At 33.0% G+C, this 21,282-nt stretch overlaps 2 protein-coding genes across 2 annotated transcripts in view; one reads left to right on the forward strand and one right to left on the reverse strand.

The window, feature by feature from the left end:
* LOC108906640 (putative polypeptide N-acetylgalactosaminyltransferase 9) overlaps positions 1-2,722 on the reverse strand; it is a 206,492-nt gene extending 203,770 nt beyond the window's left edge. Inside the window, exon 1 of the mRNA XM_018709954.2 lies at positions 2,690-2,722. The gene's annotated coding sequence lies outside the window, so the exon portion shown is untranslated. The remainder of the gene's footprint in view (positions 1-2,689) is intronic.
* Positions 2,723-13,693: 10,971 nt separating this feature from the next.
* Positions 13,694-21,282, forward strand: part of LOC108906638 (anaphase-promoting complex subunit cdh1-like) — a 49,084-nt gene continuing 41,495 nt past the window's right edge. Inside the window, exon 1 of the mRNA XM_018709951.1 lies at positions 13,694-13,854. Within this exon, the coding sequence (XP_018565467.1) occupies positions 13,694-13,854 (161 nt within the window). The remainder of the gene's footprint in view (positions 13,855-21,282) is intronic.

A 21,282-nucleotide genomic window follows, 5' to 3' on the forward strand; every position in this document is an offset into this window, starting at 1 on the left:
ATTCTCTGTACAACAATTTGTCATCGAGATATCGATGATTGAAGACAAAAGGATCCTTTTCAATTAAAAGTCCCGATATTTCGATGAACAATGGTCGTATCGAAATTAAAAAAAAAATGAAATTGAAGCTGAATAAACAAGCTATCTGGTCCATGCAGTGGCTTAGCTAAAAAAAATCCGTGGACACAAAAAAAAAATTGGCAAAATTTTTTTGTCGCGCTGTTTCTTAGATTTGCATGATACCTAACCGTAGCTCCTAAAAAAATTCGACCTAAAGATCTAAAAACTAAAATCTTAAAGCTTTAATTCCCTATACGACCATTTCTCACCTAAATACAGTCTGTCAAAAATCACAGAAAAATTTCGGAAATTCTTTTGACCCTTTAATTTTTGGAATTAGTTTATTTATTATTTACTGTCATAGGTTCGATGGGGTCAGATTGTCCCAATCGCAAAACAAAAACAATACGCACGACTTTCAATATGCTCTCCTTCGTACACGTAAAAAAGTCTGAATTTAAATTAAAATAATTTCTTCTCGAGCAGCGAGATAAGACAGGACAGGGGAAAAAATCGATGAAGGGAGGCCTCTAAAAGCTTTCTCTTTTTTTAGAACGCTGAAGTTGTTGGCGGAAAAACCGATTTGTATTTTTATACTTCTTAATTAATCAGTGTGTAAAGCTAGATTAAGCCGGCAAGCGGCAGTCGCATTCAGATTTGCCGACAACAAAGGCAATATTAATTGAGATGATAGATTAACCCCATTTCAGAGGGGTAAAAGCATCAAAGCTAACTTTGAGCGAAATATAATAACTTGCAGCCCTTTATCATTCCCACTGTACAACAGTAAAGAACAAACTTGGAGATTTTTTTCGTTTCACTGACTTCACTTTCTCAATTCAAATCATTAAATATTAGTTAATTATATTAATTAACCATATTAATAATATTAATACGTAATGCTTTCCATTGTATATAGGAAATACAACCAATTCAAAGAAATAATTAAAATATCGCATTAAAAATTAAAATACTAGCTTTTAAATCATCACGGTTGTCAGAAATAACAACAATGGAATATCTAATGTGGTAGGTGTGGTAAGTATGTAAATTTACATTTTTTTAAAGGCAATCTTCAATTGTTCCTTTTTTTTCATTGAAAAGTTCAAAAAACTATCTACGGCTCTTGTGTATATGTGATTTTTACTCTAAAGAAATAATCAAATAAAATATAATCCTCCTGTACTTAAATTAAGGAGGTATATCGGGTTTACTCAAATGCACAGATGTACTTGAAATTTTTATAGCGTATTACCCAGTGCTCCCTCTGTGCATGATATTTTTTTGAAATTTTTTGTTTTAATCCAGATTTTCAGATATTGTTGAAAGTTGTTCATTTTAACATAGGTTTATATGGCGAAGATGGACGGTGCGGCTCTTTTTTTGCCCATAACTGAGAAAAAAATGTAGAAATTGTGAAACAAAACTTTTCCATAGATAGTACAGTATTATCTTATTTTTGATGTAAAACTAATGGAAATTTTGAACATAGTACAGCTGTATTAATTAGAAACAGAAACCAATAATTGCATTTCTGTCTGACTTGAGGATTAATGTGGCAACGTCGCAATCAGCTGACAGCAAGGAGGGAATACATTTGAAAGACTTGATAAAAACGAAATTGATTTCAAACATATACATTTTTCCTAAATCCCATGTACATTGTTATCAACAATAAATTATCCACAACAGATTATTTTCTGTAATGTTTTTAAAAACTAGATTAATTAAAAAAGACTAGGAAGCTGTGATATATTTATTGGAATAAAAAATACAGTCGATAAATACTTTTAATATATTTAATGGTTTATAAAAACATCGTAATTATTACCCAGCAATATTTAGGGTTACATAAAGTTTTCTTTACTTGATTAATATAATTAGTAATACTTGAGATAAAAGCATTTGTACGGAATAACAAAGGAACATAAATATTTCTCAGCAAACTTTACATTTAAAAAATTTGTTATAGTTGCAAAACTTTTGTAACATTACTAAAATTGAGCTGAAAAACACGAACAGTGAGTAATAATGTAATTTCTATCACAGAACCTTCAAAATTGCATCCAACATTTTCTTTGACTTTGACTTTATCATAATTATTTTCTCGTTGTTTTACCAGTTCATATGATTTACGGATTTTAAATAAAGGATATAAATCTTCGCGAGGATAATACGATATATTTGCTATATATAATAATTATATTTTACATAGTTTACACACAATACATTTTTGAACGCGTACACAACTTTACCCGAATTTGACGCGCAATATCTCCGATGTCCGAGGTCTGTAGGTTCGCAGTGTGTAGAACTGCACTCGATTATTAGCGCTGTTGCCACATCTACATAGTGTTTATGGGTTCATTAAAAATAATTTAAAACTACTTAAATATAATATTTTTATGTTGTTAATTTTCAATATGTAATGCTATGTGCATATTGAGTAGATTTCTTTGCTATATAGATAATGTTTATCGCAAATAATTCCAATATAATATAATTTTTTCAAGTTGGCAGGGGGTTTTAGTCCCATAAGAAACGCATTGGACCTCCCTGCGATCCTCACTTCCCTCGGATCCCGATATACCTCCTTAAGTATACATACATGACAAAATTAAATGCTTACCTACTTCTTGAGAGTCGGCTGACATTCTGAAACGGAAAAAATATTTATTAGACAACACACTTTTCTGTGATATTGCAGTAAATACATTTAAATATATTAAAAAAGATTTTATGGTCTAGTGTTTTTCAACAAGATGCTTTTCTTAAACTAACTAAATAACATAAGGATATGTAAAAAGTGTAATAGCAATCAATGACTTTGAATCCTCTTGAGAGCAAAAGAAGAAGCTGTATGCGAAAATTACATTTTTAATTTAAATTTACACATTTAGGGTCTCTTCTTCTTCATTTTGCTTTTATCATACCTCTGATTGGCTAAATAAATTATAGTTTCCCTAATTGTGTTATTTCAATAATGTATCTCGAGACTAACTAAACTATTTGAACAATTACTAAATATTCAATAAGCTTGATACTATGAAAAATTGGTGAAACGGAGGCATTAAATTTCTTGATAATTTATGTCAAATAAAACTAGTCATTCTTTTTTATATATTATGTTGAAATATCCCACTTCTGATTTCAAGTTAATAGCTAATCCTTATTTATGGCAACCGTTTGATATTATAGCGTTGAAATATGATACCGAGACGTTATTCTTTCTAATAAATTAAAACCTTAATAAAAACACTCTCTTGGTTTTCATAAACCAACAGCAATACTTCAGACAAATTTATCTCCTCATCCCAAGACACCAATAACCGACGAACGTTTCCCCAACATTTCTATTTAATAAACGCTTCCTGCATCTGCATATTTCCTAACAATAGTTTGCTAGCTCTGCCTCTCCGTTTTCCTTTTTCATTAAGGCCGCATTTATTCCAATTCGTTCCAATTTGCTGGAAGGTGTTCTGCAGTCACGCCGTTGTTCACTCTTTGAGATTCTAATGAAGCCGCAGCCAACTACGTATTCCCGGATTCAGCAAATTTTCAGCCACCTCAACGTCACCGTTCGCCTGTAGTATGCATCATAATCTTGCACACTTGGGTTATCACGTAAGGAATTATTACTATCAATATCAATGAACCATGCACGCAATATTTAAAATTTGATATTAAGTTGAAATATCCCGCTTCTGATTTTCAAGTTGAAACATCCGACTTCTGATTTGAAAAAAATTATTTATATTTATTGTATCGTCATGAAAACGATAAGTAAAAATAATCTACGCTATATATTTTCGAATAAGGAATTGTAACTAAAATGTTTTAAAGGACCAACCGGTACGTATGTAAATGGAAATTAATGCACTGTACCCTCAAAGCGTTTGATAACAAAATAGATAGTTGTTAATTCTCCTCACAGAGACGCGAGTTAGAGTTTTGGTTGGACAATGAGTTGCTATAAATGCAGAACAGGTAAAGTATATTTATTTACCTCGACGAATATATGGGGGAATAATAAACTCGAACAAGGAACGTGATAAAAGTTCCGGCTCTTTGTCAATCCCAGTTTTTGTCCGGGAGGTATAAAAAGTTGGTAGCATTTAAATTTAACATAAATAAGGGAAGTTTGTTGAAGAGTGGTTAACTATTTTTTCCTCTTTATCAGTGTGTTTTTGTAAGCAGCTAGAAAAGCAGTATCTTTTCAAAACCGAGATTCACTGTTTTAACCTTTATTTACCTTTTTCCTCTCTAAACAGTATTATAATATTCATAGATATATATTTATTTTAAGATACGTGAAAAATTTTAGAAACAACACTAATGATGAATATTGAACGCTTATGGTTTTAGTTAGTCAGCTAGCCGCATCCAGATCTGCTGTGAGATTTGATTTAATCAATTAACATTGTGAATATTGTAACCATTATACAGGGTGTTAGAAAGATATATTTTTCAGAACTATCAAAAGATAACACAGCCCCACAAAAAAAAGTGGCAGGTCCGAAAGACAAGACCATGGTATCCATATGGTTTTGGGGTCGCTGAATCCGAATCCGGTGTCCGTTTGAGACGATTAGCTCTGGTTTAAGGTCAATTCAAGATCAAATGTAGAAAATCAATTGTCAACAAACTAAACTTATGTATCTATACGTTTTTGGGGTCGCCGAATCCAAATCCGGTGTCCGTTTCACGCGATTAGCTCTGGTTTAAGGTCAGTTTAAGGTCAAATGTAGAAAATCAATTGTCAATAAACTAAACCTATCTATCTATACGTTTTTGGGGTCGCCGAATCCGACTCCAACGTATAGATATATTGGTTTACTTTGTTGGCAATTGATTTTCTATATTTGACCTTGACCTTAACCCAGACCTGGTCGGGTCAAACGAACGCCGGATACGAATTCAGCAACATCAAAAACGTATGGATATGTACGTTTACTTTGTTGGCAATTGATTCTCTACATTTGACCTTGAACTAACTTTAACCCAGATCTTATAGGGTCAGATGGACACCGGATTTAGATATAGCAAACATATAGATAGGTAGGTTTAGTTTGTTGACAATTGATTTTCTATATTTGACCTTGAACTGACCTTAAACCAGAGCTAACCGTGTTAAACGGACACCGGATTCGGATTCTGCGACCCCAAAACCATATGGATACCGTGGTCTTGTCTTTCGGACCTGCCACTTTTTTTTTGTGGGGCTGTGTAATTTCACCTAATATTACATTCACAGCCAGCTATGGAATGTGTTGTTTATTTTGTATCAAATATTAAAATTTCGATACCAGGATTTGAAAGATTTCGTGTCGCCGATTTAACGTTGCCTTTTGTTTTTTTTTCTGTCTACCACCCTTTTGACATATCAGGGTAAAGCCAACTTGCTATTCCAATCGTGTAAACAATGATCAAGCGCGTGCTGTTGCAAAACTATTGGTCGAAATAAGTTGAATGTGCAGTTTTAAAAACGAATTACATTTATTTCATTAAAATAATGATAATTATGTCAGGGGTAATAACCCCTAAATTACTTAAAGTCAGACCTTGCATAGGATATAAGTATGTCAGAAATCTATTCCATAGTGACAAAAGAGTATGTTAAAGACGCAGAGGTCAATACGATTACTATGAGGCAGAAATGTAGTACTTACTGTAATTGTGCAAAACATCATTTTCCGTTATGTACCTAAGTTGTCTTTTCCTGTTTTGGCCATGCTTAATAGCAAACCGAATAGGTATGTTCTGCTAAAGAGGTTCCAGGTAAATTGAATTGTAAGAACATAACGTTTAGTACAGGCGTACGATGAAATAACATTAATTGCATTTTAAATACCTATTTTACCTAAATTTCTAGTTGCAGACACTCATCTACAACTGCAGAGCCATCATAAATTATTACAAGCCAATTGACCAGTAATTCTGTTTGGAACAGAACATGTTGGCGATTAAATATAGGTAAAATTAAAAATTATTAAAACAATTAGATCAAGATTATATTAAAACACAACATTCTGTTTCACTAGATGTGATTGGTGGAAATTTTCACGAGATTCTATTCAATCAATCAGCGATCGCATTATCTCGAGCGTGGGTGTAACGGTTTGTCATTGTTCATTGTAAACGAGTCATTAATATTGGTGACGCCAAGATTTGGGAAATTTTCTTTCCCAGTACCAATAGTGTAAACATTGATGAAGGTAGCCTTTTTTAAGTAGCATGTTGTATTTTTGAAGCGATTTTCTTGAGCTGGAGTTCCTGTCAGGGTAAAAGACATTCTGAAAGTCAAATGTATAAAAATATATCGACTTTGGCAGATATAAAATTGAATTATCAGCATAACTATGCCGGCAAAATAATTAAAAAACTTTTCTGTTAAACTAGATGTTAATATAAGTTAAACCATGTATATAACATATTTGCGCTGTTTATTGGTATAAACATGTGTCGTACACCATATAACACTATATACGTGACATGGAACACCAAACGTTATTTAGAATAATTCGTATATGATATGTTTAAACCGACTTGTCTTGTTAAATTTATTTAGGTACATCAACATGACAAATTATTTGTAACATATTTTGAGAATTAATGAAGTACTGTATTAAATTTATACAACTAATTACAATGTGAATAGTTTAGTTAATGATAACTGATTATTTTTTTACTAAATTTTTAACTTAATTATTTTGCATTTGAGGTTATGTCTTCAGGTTTCCTATGAATTTGAGTTAAAGTTATGCAAAAATATTGGTTGCACACTCAAAAGTACAATTTTTATGGATTTATACTCATAGGTTTGGAAAAAAATGAGTATGTTCGTTTTAGATTAAGATTTATAAATTTGAGATTATGTTTTGGGCCTAGATTCATGATTTAAGAATATGTTTTTAGTCCTTGCTTTTTTTTATTAATTTTATAAAAAAATAATATATCTAACATTTAAACGAAGGGAGCAGCTTAAATAGGTATTTTTAGAAGTCATATTATTTTCCTTCACGTTTATAAAATTCTTCTCTATTCCAAAAAATATTCTGTTTTGTTTTCCACTTGAATAGTTTTATACAGGGTGTTTTTAAATGAGTTAGCAGCAAAAATGGTACCAGTGAATGTAGAGCCAAAAATAAGAGGATTGAAGTAAAAATACCATATTTGAGTAGGGGATTGAAATTCACATTTAAATTTTTTTCTTTAACATGGGAAATGCTAGAGACACGAAACATGGTATGAGTATCCTACTAATAAAGAGAAAACTTTTCAATATTTTTTCGATCATTGGCTTATTGTATAACAGAGTGAAATAGTCAACCCCATTGCAATATTTTATTAGAAATTTTTTATATGAAGCAAATTATTTATTTAAAAATATTTATTGAGAAGACTGATTTATTGCGCAACTTTTTTACCTCTTGTAATTTTTCGATAAAACTGACAGTTTTCTAGTAAAAAAAATAGATGCGTCATCGTTCAGTAAAGGGGTAATTGCGAAAATTTATAAAAATAAAGTAGACGGATGTCATAACAAATAAATTGTTATTTATCATATTAATAAATTGACACTTTCTGTCAATAAGCTGGTAATTTAATAATAACATATAGAATAATTTGCTATTAATTGAGGAAAAATGTTTGATAACTTATGACTATGGGATATGTATTAGGTAAAGTTATTTATCTAAAATAAAATTTAATACAAACGAAAAACAAGAAATGCAAAATTAAATTTAAAGAATAGTCCCGAACTAATTTTCATTTTGCTGCAAGCATAACCTAATACGTCTGTTGAAGTTATAACGCACTCGCACAAACAGTTCTCGGTTATTGCAAAGGTCATCTGCTGCCTGAAATATTCTTAAGCGTAGTTCTTCTAAGGAGGCAACAGGAGTGGCATAAACAATACTTTTTATGTCAGAAAGAAATCCATAGACGTTAGGTCAGGTGAACGTGCCGGCCAACAAACAGGGGCATCACGACCACGACCAATTCAGTGATTCGGATAATTTAAATTTAACCATTCTCTAACGGCAAGTGTACTATGTGCAGGCGCCCCATCGTACATATACCACATCACCTGACTTGTAGCGAGGGTTACATCCTCAAGTAATATTGGAAGATTTTCGTTAAAAAATAAGATACTCGGCCGCTCCAAGCCTGTGTGGAAGAATAAAAGGACCTACTAGAGTATTTCCTACGATTGCCATCCAAACGTTTAAACCGAAATTATGTTGACATCTTGAAACAAATATTTCAGGAGTATTTTCTTCCGACCATGAATGAACATTATGAGGGTTTACTGCAACTACTCTAGAAAAATTAGCTTCGTCGGTAAAAAGTATATTCATTAGGAAATTTAAGTCATGCCTGGAAATATTAATGTACCATTGATAAAAATCCACGCGGTTAGGTAAATCAGGGTCATTCAATTCTTGCACGGGTTGATGGTGAAAAGGGTATAAAAGATTTTCATGAGTTACATTCCACACAAGACTGTGAGAAACTTGCAGTTGTCTGGACACCTGTCTTGTGCTTGTACCACAGTCTTGTTCTAGATGTTCCAGTATAGTTTCCTCAGTTTCAACATTTCGGACATTACGCCTTCTTCCGGCACCCTCACGATTGGGCTGAATTTTACCAGTTTTGCGAAGCCTTCTTTCCACCGAGGCCAATGTTTGTCTATGAGGAATCGGTCGGTTTGGATATCTTTGGCGGTATAATCTTACTGCAGCGTTACTATTTTTTCCGGATTTGGTATTGGTATAAATATTATTTGCCATAATTATTCTGATAATAAATTAATCAATTGGTACTAATTATTGGTTAACAGAAAGTGTCAATTTATTAATATGATAAATAACAATTTATTTGTTATGACATTCGCCTATTTTATTTTTACAAATTTTCGCAATGTTTTACTAGAAAACTATCGGTTTTATCGAAGAATTACAAGAGGTAAAAAAGTTGCGCAATAAATCAGTCTTCTCAATACATATTTTTAAATAAATAAATTGCTTCATATAAAAAATTTCTAATAAAATATTGCAATGGGGTTGACTGTGTCACTCCTTTATAAAATACGTCAATGATCGAAAAAATATAGAAAAGTTGTCTCTTTATTAGTGGGATGCTCATACCAAGTTTCGTGTCTCAAGCATTCCTCATGTTAAAGAAAAAAATTAAAACGTGAATTTCAATCTCCTCCTTTAAGAGGGTATATCGCCTCAGGGTTTTTTTTTCTTTAGTCAGTATAGTATGAATTGTTTGCTGTTTTTTAGCACTAACTACGCTCGACATAATTATACACAATTATGCATCAAAAGACAACTGAAATCGTAAAAGAAATCGTTCGATTTCAGGGAAATTGGCGACTAAAGCGACAGCTAGCAGCTCGCGGGGCTGACTGACGGAGCGGCGCTAGCGGACCGATTGTGATAGCTCTAGTAATTATAGGTATAATGAAATGTATTAAATATGTCTGTTTTGCAACCTAATGTAACTGAGTACTTATTACTTCTTTAATTTATAAAGAAATACTAACCAACGTACAGTTCGATCCAAGATATAATAGAATGTAGCAATAAGTACAGTAATTAATGGAATAATTGAATAAAGATTTATAATTCATAAAAAACGTTCACCTTCTGCGAGATACTGATTCAACCAAGGAAAAAACCAATAGGAAGCACCTTTTACAATAATAATTACGTTGATATATTCGTGTATGATGTCATGTGGGAGATGTTGTTTATATTTAAGACTTTCAATGTACACACATATGCCAAGCTAGCAAACAGAACAGAATCGATAATTAAATTAATCGACCAAATTATCATTTTTTACAAAAAAAATAATAAGAACCTCATGGAATTGATTATCTCTAACACTGGAATACATCACCTGATAAAATTAATAATAATAATAAGAAATAATTGTTATTTAAGGTAATATATTGACTACAAGAACCAATATGCTTGCTTTTCGGTATAAGGTCTGTATCAAATTTGTAACAGAATTATATACGTACAGGTATATCGGTTTGCATTGTATACTAGCAAGAATTGCTAAAGGTAATACACTGCACCGCAACGTGTCTGATTTTCAATTTCAAATTTACCTGCTTATATTAAAATGGGTCTGCATTCGATATAGAACATAAATGGGGGTTCACAGATTATACTTACTGCTGAAAGGAAGTCCCATTCCGTAGCTAAATTGAAGTCGTATATAATACATAAATCTAATAAATAATGGTTTGTACTAGTTGTTAGTCCAAATATAGAACTCGCTAAAATGATATCGATTTGCGTACTTGAATGTACTTCTTCGTCTCTTGGAATTAGGACAATCGTCTGGAAAACAAATAAGGTTAAGCTTAAGTGGGAACAATTAAATTCACATTAAATGAATTTATAATTAATACTGAGAACAGACGACTGCTAATGGAACATGGAAAAAATGTCTTTTGAATTGAAGAAGGTGCTGTATTATTGCACTTCTACATATTGTGGGAAAAACTATCATAAATGTAATCGTATATAAAATGTGTTTTTATATAATTCTAGGAAAAAATTAATAAAGTTTACTGCTATAAAAAATAGCATCGTTTTACTGAATTTTACAATTGTATTTGTAGTAGAAAGCAGTGCATACTACGAAATAATTTGAAAGGACGCATTTTCAAAAAATGTTTGGACCTGATCTTGAAGACATGTTCAGTAAGAGTGTTTTTTTGTTACATGTACAGGGTGTTCCATTTCGCCTGGGCGCTACATAACTTTATTATTTTAAATAGAACACCCTGTATACTATTGCAGTTTTGAAATCCTTGGTTAATATTAGGTAGAGTTTATTAAATGTACAAGGTGTTTAAAACTTACTGTTTTCGAGATAATCAGTTGTTTTTGAAAAAAAATCACAATTTCAGTTCTCTAAATGAGGCTAGATAACGTCTAAAACGTAACAGTTAGAAACCTGCAGTTTTCACAGTTTGTTTTGGCATAAATTGCACTATCTTGTCATCTGTGACCAAAACGTATAAATTATTCAGACTCGGAAATACTGCATTTAATAATTTTACGAGTTGAAAAACTTTTTTTTTCAAACGGATTAGAAAAGAAGCTGATGTTTATTTTTCTGGAAAACTGTTAAAGATAAGTATGGACAACCTTATATCAGTCGAAAGGGCATTCAATTTGCATTCACCCATGACAATTAATATGGGTAAGATTATTAAATGTAGGTCTCAGTATTTCCGAGTCTGAATAAAATACACGTTTTGCTCACAAATGACAAGATAGAGTAATTTATGCCAAAACGAACTGTAAAAACTGCAGATTTCTAACTCTTACGGTTTAGTTAGACGCTATCTAGTCTCATTTAGAGAGCTGAAATCGTGATTTTTTTTTTCAAAAACAACTTATTATCTCGAAAACGGTGAGTTTAAACACCCTGTACATTTAATAAACTCTACCTAATATTAACCAAGGAATTCAAAAACGCAATAATATACAGGGTGTTCCATTTAAAATAACAAAGTTATGTAGGGCCCACGAGAAATGGAACACCGTGTAGATGAAAAATATTTTCTTTACATGGCCCAGATGATTCGATCTGGTTATGAATACTTCCTCCAAAATAAATTACGAGAATAAAATTTGCATGAAAAACTGGACATACAATACAGTACTCAGATTTCTTATAAGATATACACATAAAAATGTTATAATAATCTTTGAACGAATGTCTAAATCTATTTGATGACTGAAATTGAATACTGTCTATACTTTGAAGGATAGAAGGACCAATAATGTATACAATTAATAAAGTTTAAAAAAATAATGTTCGATTATTTTCTGAACAGGCCTCGTATACTTATTCATTTTATTATTGTGATTTTCATGATGTCCTTATTACCGCAGTTTGTTGTTTCCATCAGATTTGCAAGTGTTTAAATTTGTCTATGTTTCAATTTACGGCGAAGTATGACAAAATGAATCAGCGGTATCTCGCTTGTATAATAAGCGGAACGTTTTCCGGATAGGCGTGTTAAATTTAAGACCCATTTATGGAAGAGATGGAGATCCTGGGTGTCCACATCATATTGTAATAGCGGATGAACACAACTAAAATATAGTGGAAGGAAATTTCCGTATAAGTAAAAGGTAAGTTGTTCGACAAGTGTCGAGGGTCCCAGTCAACAGTGTGGCGCATATTATACAAAGCTCAAATCCATCCCTATCATGTACAGCGTGTTCAAGCATTAGTACCGGATTATTCGCTACGGGTTAGATTGAATGCATGGTTGTTACAACAAAATGCTTTAAAATCATCAATTTCACTTGATGCTGTTTTACACGAAATAGGATAAATTATGTTCAAACTACACATGTTTGAGAACTTCTGTATATCTGTATGTGATTCAACAGAATCGTTTTTCTTTGCATATTTGGGCAGGGATTGTCTATGATAGCTTATCATATCTATTGCCAAATTGAATGGATGGTTTTTACTATTTCTTTGAATTGATCTGGTTGTACTTCTTAAAGATGCGTCTTTTGCTGTTCGACATGGAATGTGGTCCAAGCACTATGAAGAGCCTCATGATTTTCGACAAAATACTTGAAATTACTCTAAAGCAATGCAAGAAATGAGGTGGATTGGACGAGGAGAATCAGGACCACAGTCACTACGATCTCCTCTTACATTTTTTTATCGGAACATTTTAAAAAATAAGGTGTATCATACTGAACTGGAAACTTACGTGAACATTTTACAGAAGGAACATTTGTCACGGTTCAACAAATCTAGACCAGACGTGTCAAATGTGTTTTTGAGTAGGTGCACAAAATTTTGAACGGCTCTAGCATCACGAAAGTACCATTTTTTAAATTAAAATACCTACTAATTAACATTCGCCCATTACATTTAACAATTGTGGGAATTAATAAAAACATGATTGGATTTGTTAAAATAAAATAGCTGTGATAAAACACTACTTATTTATTATCTTGTTTTCGTTTCTGGCGCGTAAACTTTTTATACACACAAATTAACTATGCGTGCTTCCCATTGATAAATATTTTCAAAGAGTCGTTTTTGATTAGTTTTTATATTACTAAGATTCGTCTATGTATCTATAATATTTCATTGTTTTCTGCTTCTAACTAGGTACTATTTTTAATAATTGTCAATTCATTACTAATACACTAAATATGAGTTTTAAATATAATGCCTGGAATCTAACTTTAAATTGACTGGATATTTTGAGCAAGTCGTCCTTGAAATATCATCATATTATATCTTATATATAAAATTCTCGTGTCACAATGTTCGTTCCCGTACTCCTCCGAAACGGCTTGACCGATTCTCATGAAATTTTGTGAGCATATTGAGTAGGTCTGAGAATCGGCCAACATCTATTTTTCATGCCCCTAAATGTTAAGGGTGGTCCACCCCAAAATTTTTTTTTTATTTTTTGGAAAATTTTCTGTTTTTATTTTTTCATGATTCAGCATTGAAAAATACATACAGTTCTAAATTTTCACCCTTATACGATCAACCCCTGATTTTTAATCGCGATTTTTATATTATTTTGTTCCATCCACAGTTCCACAAGATGGCAAAACAACGTTTGCCGGGATTGCAAAACAACGGGAGACAACGGGACAACGGGACAACAACGGAACGGGACAACAACGGAACGGGACAACAACGGAACAACGGGACAACGGGACGGGACAACGGGACGGGACAACGGGAGACAACGGGAGACAACTGGTTTGCCGGGATGGCAAAACAACGTTTGCCGGGTCACCTAGTTATATTATAAGTTTTAAGTACATTAGTGTATCTATTTTACGAAACACGTGTTGGTTGTTCTTAAATACTTCTTTCTCATTTAACTTTTTTTGATTGGAGATCGTTTTTTTTATTCGCGAAAAACCGTTTTTTAGGTTAACTTTGGCGTTTATGCGCAACAGGAAAATTACACTGTTCTCTTAAAATTTTTTTTCCTATATCAAAATATTTTTTGTTTCCAGGTGGTACTTTTTGTAAATTTTACATAAGGCCGTTATAGATTGATTGGACCAATTTCAGTATGTAGGATCGCCATGCCCCGCATTTATTAAGAAACAACATACGAGCACAAAGTCGTTGAACATGGAAGTTGACAGCTACGTATCTGATTTGCTGTTTCGGCGCTATAGAATAAGTGTTGCCATCGCTGACGAGCCGCCACTGACTCCCAGACACTCTGTATTTATTAACCATAATTTTTCACAGTGATTTGCGTTTCCTTCCGCAAATATCTTTATAATGCCTACAATATTAGGACGTATAAGCTAGTTCGCCTCAAAGGCACCCAACGATTATTACTGTTCTGATTTACCCCGCACTTTTGTTTACACAATCGCTTATAATGACGTAGGTTAACCCTAGCACAATAAAGGATTATTATATCTCATAATGCCAGTCGGAGCCGAACGCTATAGGGCACAACAAAAACATCCCATATATTTCAAATTTCCTTTGTTCTCGCATTGAGCCTCTAATGAACTTGGCGGAGACTCCCACTTTATCGCTTAATAAATCAGGACCATTAAATTGTTTTGTGTGTACTTCTTGCGCGCGAAAAGTAACGTGAAATTCAATTTTGAAACGAACGCGGACAATCGCCGAGAGGAAAACGCTTTTGTAACTGTTAGAGATATAATAAGAATAGGATTTCATGGTAACAACTTTGACATCATTTTACAGGTATAAAATACAGTTTGAAAAAGTTTCTTTCTAAATGAAACAATGTTTTTTCTGCTAGAAATATTTTTCTGAATCAAATAATACAAGGTGTTGCTAAAATGTATGATATGTATTAAGAAACTGATTCAAGCTAGTAAAAAATGGTACCTAGTCAACAGCAACTTTTTTTCAAAATGTCTATTGTTTTCTAGTTACAATTTATCAATCAATTCAAATATTAAAAGATGAAATAATAGAATAAACATCATATGACATCTCTAGTTATAGAAGCAGGCAAACTAAACATATTTAAACTGTCGAAAATAATCAAAAACGAAAAGTCATTACTAATTCAGAAGATAAAAACATACTGATTTTCGAAACGTCAACTTTTTGAAGTGCGCCATGTACAGTGACGTGTTGGTTAGTGCATCTCTCTCGATTGCGTAGAATCAAAATGTATGTTTTCAGCCATGCAAATGGAATAATTCCAAATATTTTGATATTTCACCATCAAGAACGGAGGTGACACCATTTTTGACACTAATGCGATGTTTCACATTGTAGTAGCTATGTCCTGTCCAAATTTGGTTAGTGCAACTTTCTCGGTTTCGAAAATTCAATACCGATGTATGTTTCCAACAACGAAATGGAATAATTCCAAATATTTCGAATTTTCACCACCAGTAAGGGCGGTGACAACATTTTTAACAGTAAGGTGATATTTAGCATTGTATTAGCTATGTCCTGTCTTAATGTCCTGGTTAGTGCATCTCTCTCGGTTGCGTAGATTTAATACATATGTTTTCAGCCACGAAAATATTTTGATTTCACAACAATGGATGTCTTCACAACAACAGAATAATATACACGACAATATAGTGACTTAAAAATATAATACGAGCATAAAATAGTTATGAAATAAAGTCACAAAATTGTATAGTTACTTATTATATTGCCAGTGCATGTAGAAGAGGTGAGATTCATAAGATGAGGTTTGGTGATGTGGAAGAAATGACAGCTGATAGTAGAAATTCCAACGATAAAATCCAATGAACCTCGGCTCGTTATTGACGACAATATGAGAGAAATGAAAAATGTTGTTGAAAAACCTCACAATTCGATAGAGGGACGAAATCTAAGCAAAAAATGTTCTATAAGAATTGTTTGCACAGTCAATACTTTTTGAGTTATTTGCGCCTTATCATGTTCGTTTTTAGCCCAAAAAATGCATGTTTTTCAGCCATTTTTCCCGAATATCTCAAAAATACAAGTTTTATCAAAAATATGATCATAAACAAAAATGAAGGTAATTAAATAGCAGAGATTGCTTTTTTATTTTTGTAGGTGGTATAGAACCCGAGTTATGACCCAGAAGTTGAAGTCAATTTCGAAGATAGCTATAATCGAATCGTTCAACGTCTGGCAGCGAAAAAATTAAAGGTGTTTCGAGGAAAACTTATATAACACTTATTAAAGGTCTTGAAAAGTCCTTTAAATTGAGTGGTGGTAAAAGTCGTTAGCATGAAAACTAATGAAGTTACAATCAATAAAAAATTGTCTTGATTTTTGAGAAAAAAAAATCGGTATTAAAATTAATGACTTGACGGAAATTGGTCGAGGCCTCGAATTTAGGTTGGCACCAAGCGAGAAATTCTATATACGCACAGATTATATCATCATCACATATAATTTTTAGGAAATTTTTCTGTAAGGGGTAGGATTTATGAGGGATAGGTCTTCCATAAGGGTTTTTTTGGGTGGCTGAAAAGCTGCAATATACCATAGATCATTTGAAAACCAATAAAAAGTTTATAATTCATCATATGCATACCGTTTTGCAACATGCAACTTTGTAATGAGTCGTAAGCTTTCTAATGAATAACAAAAGTAATGCAATACATTGTCAATGCACCAAATAAAATTATAAACTGTTAAAAACTTTTTTCTATTTTTTTGACCGTGGAAGGGTAGTTTTTAAGGATTTTTAAGGGTTGAAAAGTAATTAAATTTCATAAATTATATTAAAAAACATGGAAGGAACTTTATCCAACATATTTGAACATGAATTGAATCTTTAAAATACGTAAATCTGGGATTTTCGCATTTTTTTTTGTGCAAGGGTAGTTTTCACCCCCAAACAGAAAAAATCACAGATCTAGACAATATAACTTTTGAAGTGGGGGTCAGATGAGCTTGTATACAAATTTTCAAGAAAATCCATGCTATCCGAAAAAAATTGGGAGCTTTTAACTTATTTTCGCCTTCAGTGACTGGACTACATCTGCAACCACGTCTGCAGATGCAGGAAGAGATGTTCTAAAGCTGAAGGGGCATATTGGCTGGAAGCCATCGATGGTGGATGAATTTTACGCAGAAAATCTCGATTCAAAATAAAATAAATTACATTAAATCAGGTGTAGACAACCAGTTAAGGAAGCAATCTTCATCAGTGCCGTTATCGGTGAATAATGAAAACGATTGCAGATAAAATATTTTAAGCAAATAATCTACAACAATTGAGGACTTTAGTGCGAAAATGTGATAAGTCTACGATAATTATAGAAAAAAAATAGGAACTAACCCAATTCTCACAGCGATAAAAACTACTCATTTCGTAAAAGGTCGCTACCGACAACTAGAAAAATGGCTTAACCCTCGATTGTCTTCTACACTGGTAGTGTAAAATAAATGAGGTGAGCCGCTATCATCGTCCCCGCTATTTTATTAATGTGCCTCCATTGGCAGAACGTTTTAGCGGTACACTATTTTATAGATTTAGCTTGACCGCTCCGGTAACGTAACGATAATGCATGTTATAAATCAAGAGGACGTGGTGTATTGCGCTTTGGAGACTTCAGAGAATGAGCTCCAGGATGTTCCGTCCTGGGAATGTGTTGCCGAATGTGATGAATAGTAATTTGCCTTTTATTCGGTCCCGGCAATTTAACGGTTCGTGTTTTTGAATTAAATAATTGCTTGGTTTGAACAACTCATTGTGAGTTCATTCAGGACAAGAATTATGGCAATCGACTGGTAAAGAATTATTTACAAGGGTCTTTCTAAATGTTGCAACGTATGGACAATACGGGGTGTGTTGAATTGATGGTTTCCTCTTAAGCCGAAATAGGACTCAACAGAGCAAGCAAATTTTTCGATAACATCTTTTCAAGAACTCAAAAATGCCGGAAGAAACATTTGAGAATCTTGTAAAAATTCTTCTGTGGTGACGGTGACTGTTTTCAATATTTAGAAGTTTCCAGCGATAATTGATGCAAAATTGAAAGAAGGTATTTTTGATAGTTCTCAAATTTACGAAGGAAGATGGGATATCAACATGATGGCAGATTTATGTTGAGCATTAAAGAGAAAAACGTATCAGAATAGACACAAGAGAAAAAGGAAACACGCTACATAGGTCATTCGAAGAGTAAAGAGTAAAGAGTAAAGAGTAAAGAGTAAAGAGTTCGCTACAAGTGAAGAAAAGTGTAAGAGAAACATCAAAGAAAGCCTAGTTCGAGTCTGTTGAATTTGTTTGGAAGTAATTCATGTCTATGACATTTATTCAAGATTTTTTGGGATTCATGATTTCCATTTTTTTGCGATATTTTGCGATCTTTGCAAAATTTTTGGCTCAACAGACTTTAGATTCAAATTCGACTCGCCAAAATTTTTGACAAAACACTTGATCCAATCTAGAAAAACTTCTAGTGGATGAAATCAGTTATACAGGGTGATTCAGGATTAAGTCGAGAAACTTTAAGGAGTTATTCCGCATAAAAAAATAAGACGCTTCATTTTCGAAATATAGGGCGTCAAAAATTTTTTAAAAAATTCGAATTTTTTAAATTACTTCTAAATGAAGAAGATTATTTAAGCCAAATTTGGCACGACACATCTTCTTATAAGATATAAGATTTTTCCATAGAAGTAGAAGTCCGGCAATCAACCAGTGACGGAGTTATGATGACTCAGACTCATTAAATTATAAAAAAATTAATACGGCCTTACTGAAAATAAAAAATGATGTTTTTAGATAGAACAGTTTGTTATTGACAAAAAGTATACATTGACTTTTTTTCCTAACTCTTATAGTTTCATGGCAAAATTGATTTTTCGGAAGGGTGCTTCTGGATTCTGCATCGGTTAAATGCTGACATGTTTACCGAGTTCTTGAAAATGGTTTTCAAGATCTGTTAAAAGATGTTCCGCTTAATACTCGAATGAACAATTGGTTTCAACTAGATGGTTTTTCTGCCTATTTTGGTAGAGGTCCTAGGGAGTGGTTAAACATTAATTATCCCAAGAGATGGATTGATCGTGGAGGACCTGCAGCGTATCCCGCACGTTCACCGGACTTGACGCCGATGGATAATTTCGTTTGGGGTGCTTTTAAACAAAAAGTCTACGAGGTGCCAGTTGATACCCTAGAAGATCTAAGACAGCGAATAGTCCAAGCGTGTCGAGAATTAACTCCAATTCAGTGTCGATCGGCCACTACCTCCATAATTAGATGTCGTACCTGTCTACAGTCCGAAGGCGTCCATTTTGAACAAAATATTTTTTAAATCATTTCATTTTTTATTCACTTTTCGCTTTGTATAGGTATAATATTAATTGGTAATTTTTTGGTTGTTTCAATTTACAAATAAATTTTCATGTATTGTTTGCCATCTTATTTTATTAAAAGTACAGAACATAAGTAAATGAAGTAACTACAAACCGCCTGAAATAATTTAGGATTATTGCAAGGGTCGTTACGTTGTCGCATAACGACATAGTCACATTAGATGTTAGGTACTTAAATATTTCTATTGTTTTCATCATTTTTTTTTCTAAAATAAAACACCCTATATCTCAAAAACGAAGCATCTCCTAAATAATTTTTATACTATTGGTTAAACCCTAGAAAAGGGGAGACAAAAGCATCATTTTTTATTTTCAGTAGGACCGTTATTATTTTTTTGTATAATTTAATGAGTCTGAGTCCCCATAACTCCACCACTGGTTGCTTGCAGGACTTCTTACTTCTATGGAAAAATGGTATCTTATAAGAAGATGTATCATGCCAAATTTGGCTTAAATAGCCTTCTTCATTTAGAAGTTATTTAAAAAATTCGATATTTTAAAAAAATCTTTAACGCTCTATATTTCGAAAATGAAGTCTCTGGAAAAAAATTTATACTTGATTTTTTTCTTATTGATTTATGAGGAGTATCTCTTTAAAGTTTGACGACTTAATCCTGAAACACCCTGTATATCAATGAAAATGCATGTCGAAGTACTGTGATAAGCCACTTATCCATTTGGAAGCAATTTTTATCATTTTGCAAGGAAAGAGGCTACAAATTGAAGGCCACTACACCAATAATAAAAAAATTACGAACCATTCCATACGACCAACTGCACTATCCCATCTTTCCAAACAATGGAAAAACAATGAAAAGGAAATTATAAAAATTGCGGGTCGCTCATCTAATTCATTGAAACCATACCTGCAGTTTAACAGTGAACGTCATTGGAATTTAATTAATTTACTCGAGCCATTTGTGCTCTCGTGTACATTGCCTGGTAACGTCTCCTAAAAACTAAAATTATTTTCATGTTATTCTCACTCTCTTGTGATATTACTGCTGAAAGTTTTGTGTTATAAAACATACAATTTTAGCAGTAATGTTCATAATATTAATATTAAATCAGTATTACCCTTAAAACTATATTTTTGGGAAAAATTTTAAAATATAAATAATTTGGTGTTATAAAATTGAGCTAATATTAAAAAATATATATAAAAAGGTAGGTTTACTGAATAATTAATACTGGGACACCTATATTTATAACAATTATAACCTACAACAGTTGTTCTGACTTCCTTTACAAAAGATACAAAAGTCAACTCTTTGCCTCATTGACTGTCGTATTGACTGAAATATTCCTACTGTATATCTTATTATCTCTACTCCTCATTCTAACTACGAGAGTTAGCCCAGAAGTCGGAGACTTGTGCGGGAGAGGAGGCGGCATATTATTATTAAGCAGGCCGCATTTGCGCCCAGGAACGACTTATGTTGGTAGGCCCTAACCACCATTTAGTGCAGGAATGAGGGAAACCTGGAAAACCTCATTAATTAGGGGGGTGGTCAAATGCCAACCGGTGTCAATCTCTCACATTGACCCAAGCCAACATTCTTCCACCCTACCATACCTGCACAGAGGGTGCCAATCCTCCGTACAAGCATAGCTAATCTACGGTCTACCGGCCGCGGGATTCGAAACCCGGGCAGATCGACACATCGATTTAAGTACTGACGCCTTAAACCGTGCGGCTATCGACCGTGTACAGCCGGCTGTAATTCGATTCCTCAGGTCTTCAACATTTTCGACAGGATTGGAGTAAACTAATGACTTGAGAAAACGCCAAATAAAAATCTAAGGGATTTAAATCCGGAGCACGAGCTGACCATTGTT

Source organism: Anoplophora glabripennis, unplaced genomic scaffold (genome assembly GCF_000390285.2).
Source record: "Anoplophora glabripennis isolate ALB-LARVAE unplaced genomic scaffold, Agla_2.0 scaffold241, whole genome shotgun sequence".
Taxonomy (NCBI): domain Eukaryota; kingdom Metazoa; phylum Arthropoda; class Insecta; order Coleoptera; family Cerambycidae; genus Anoplophora; species Anoplophora glabripennis.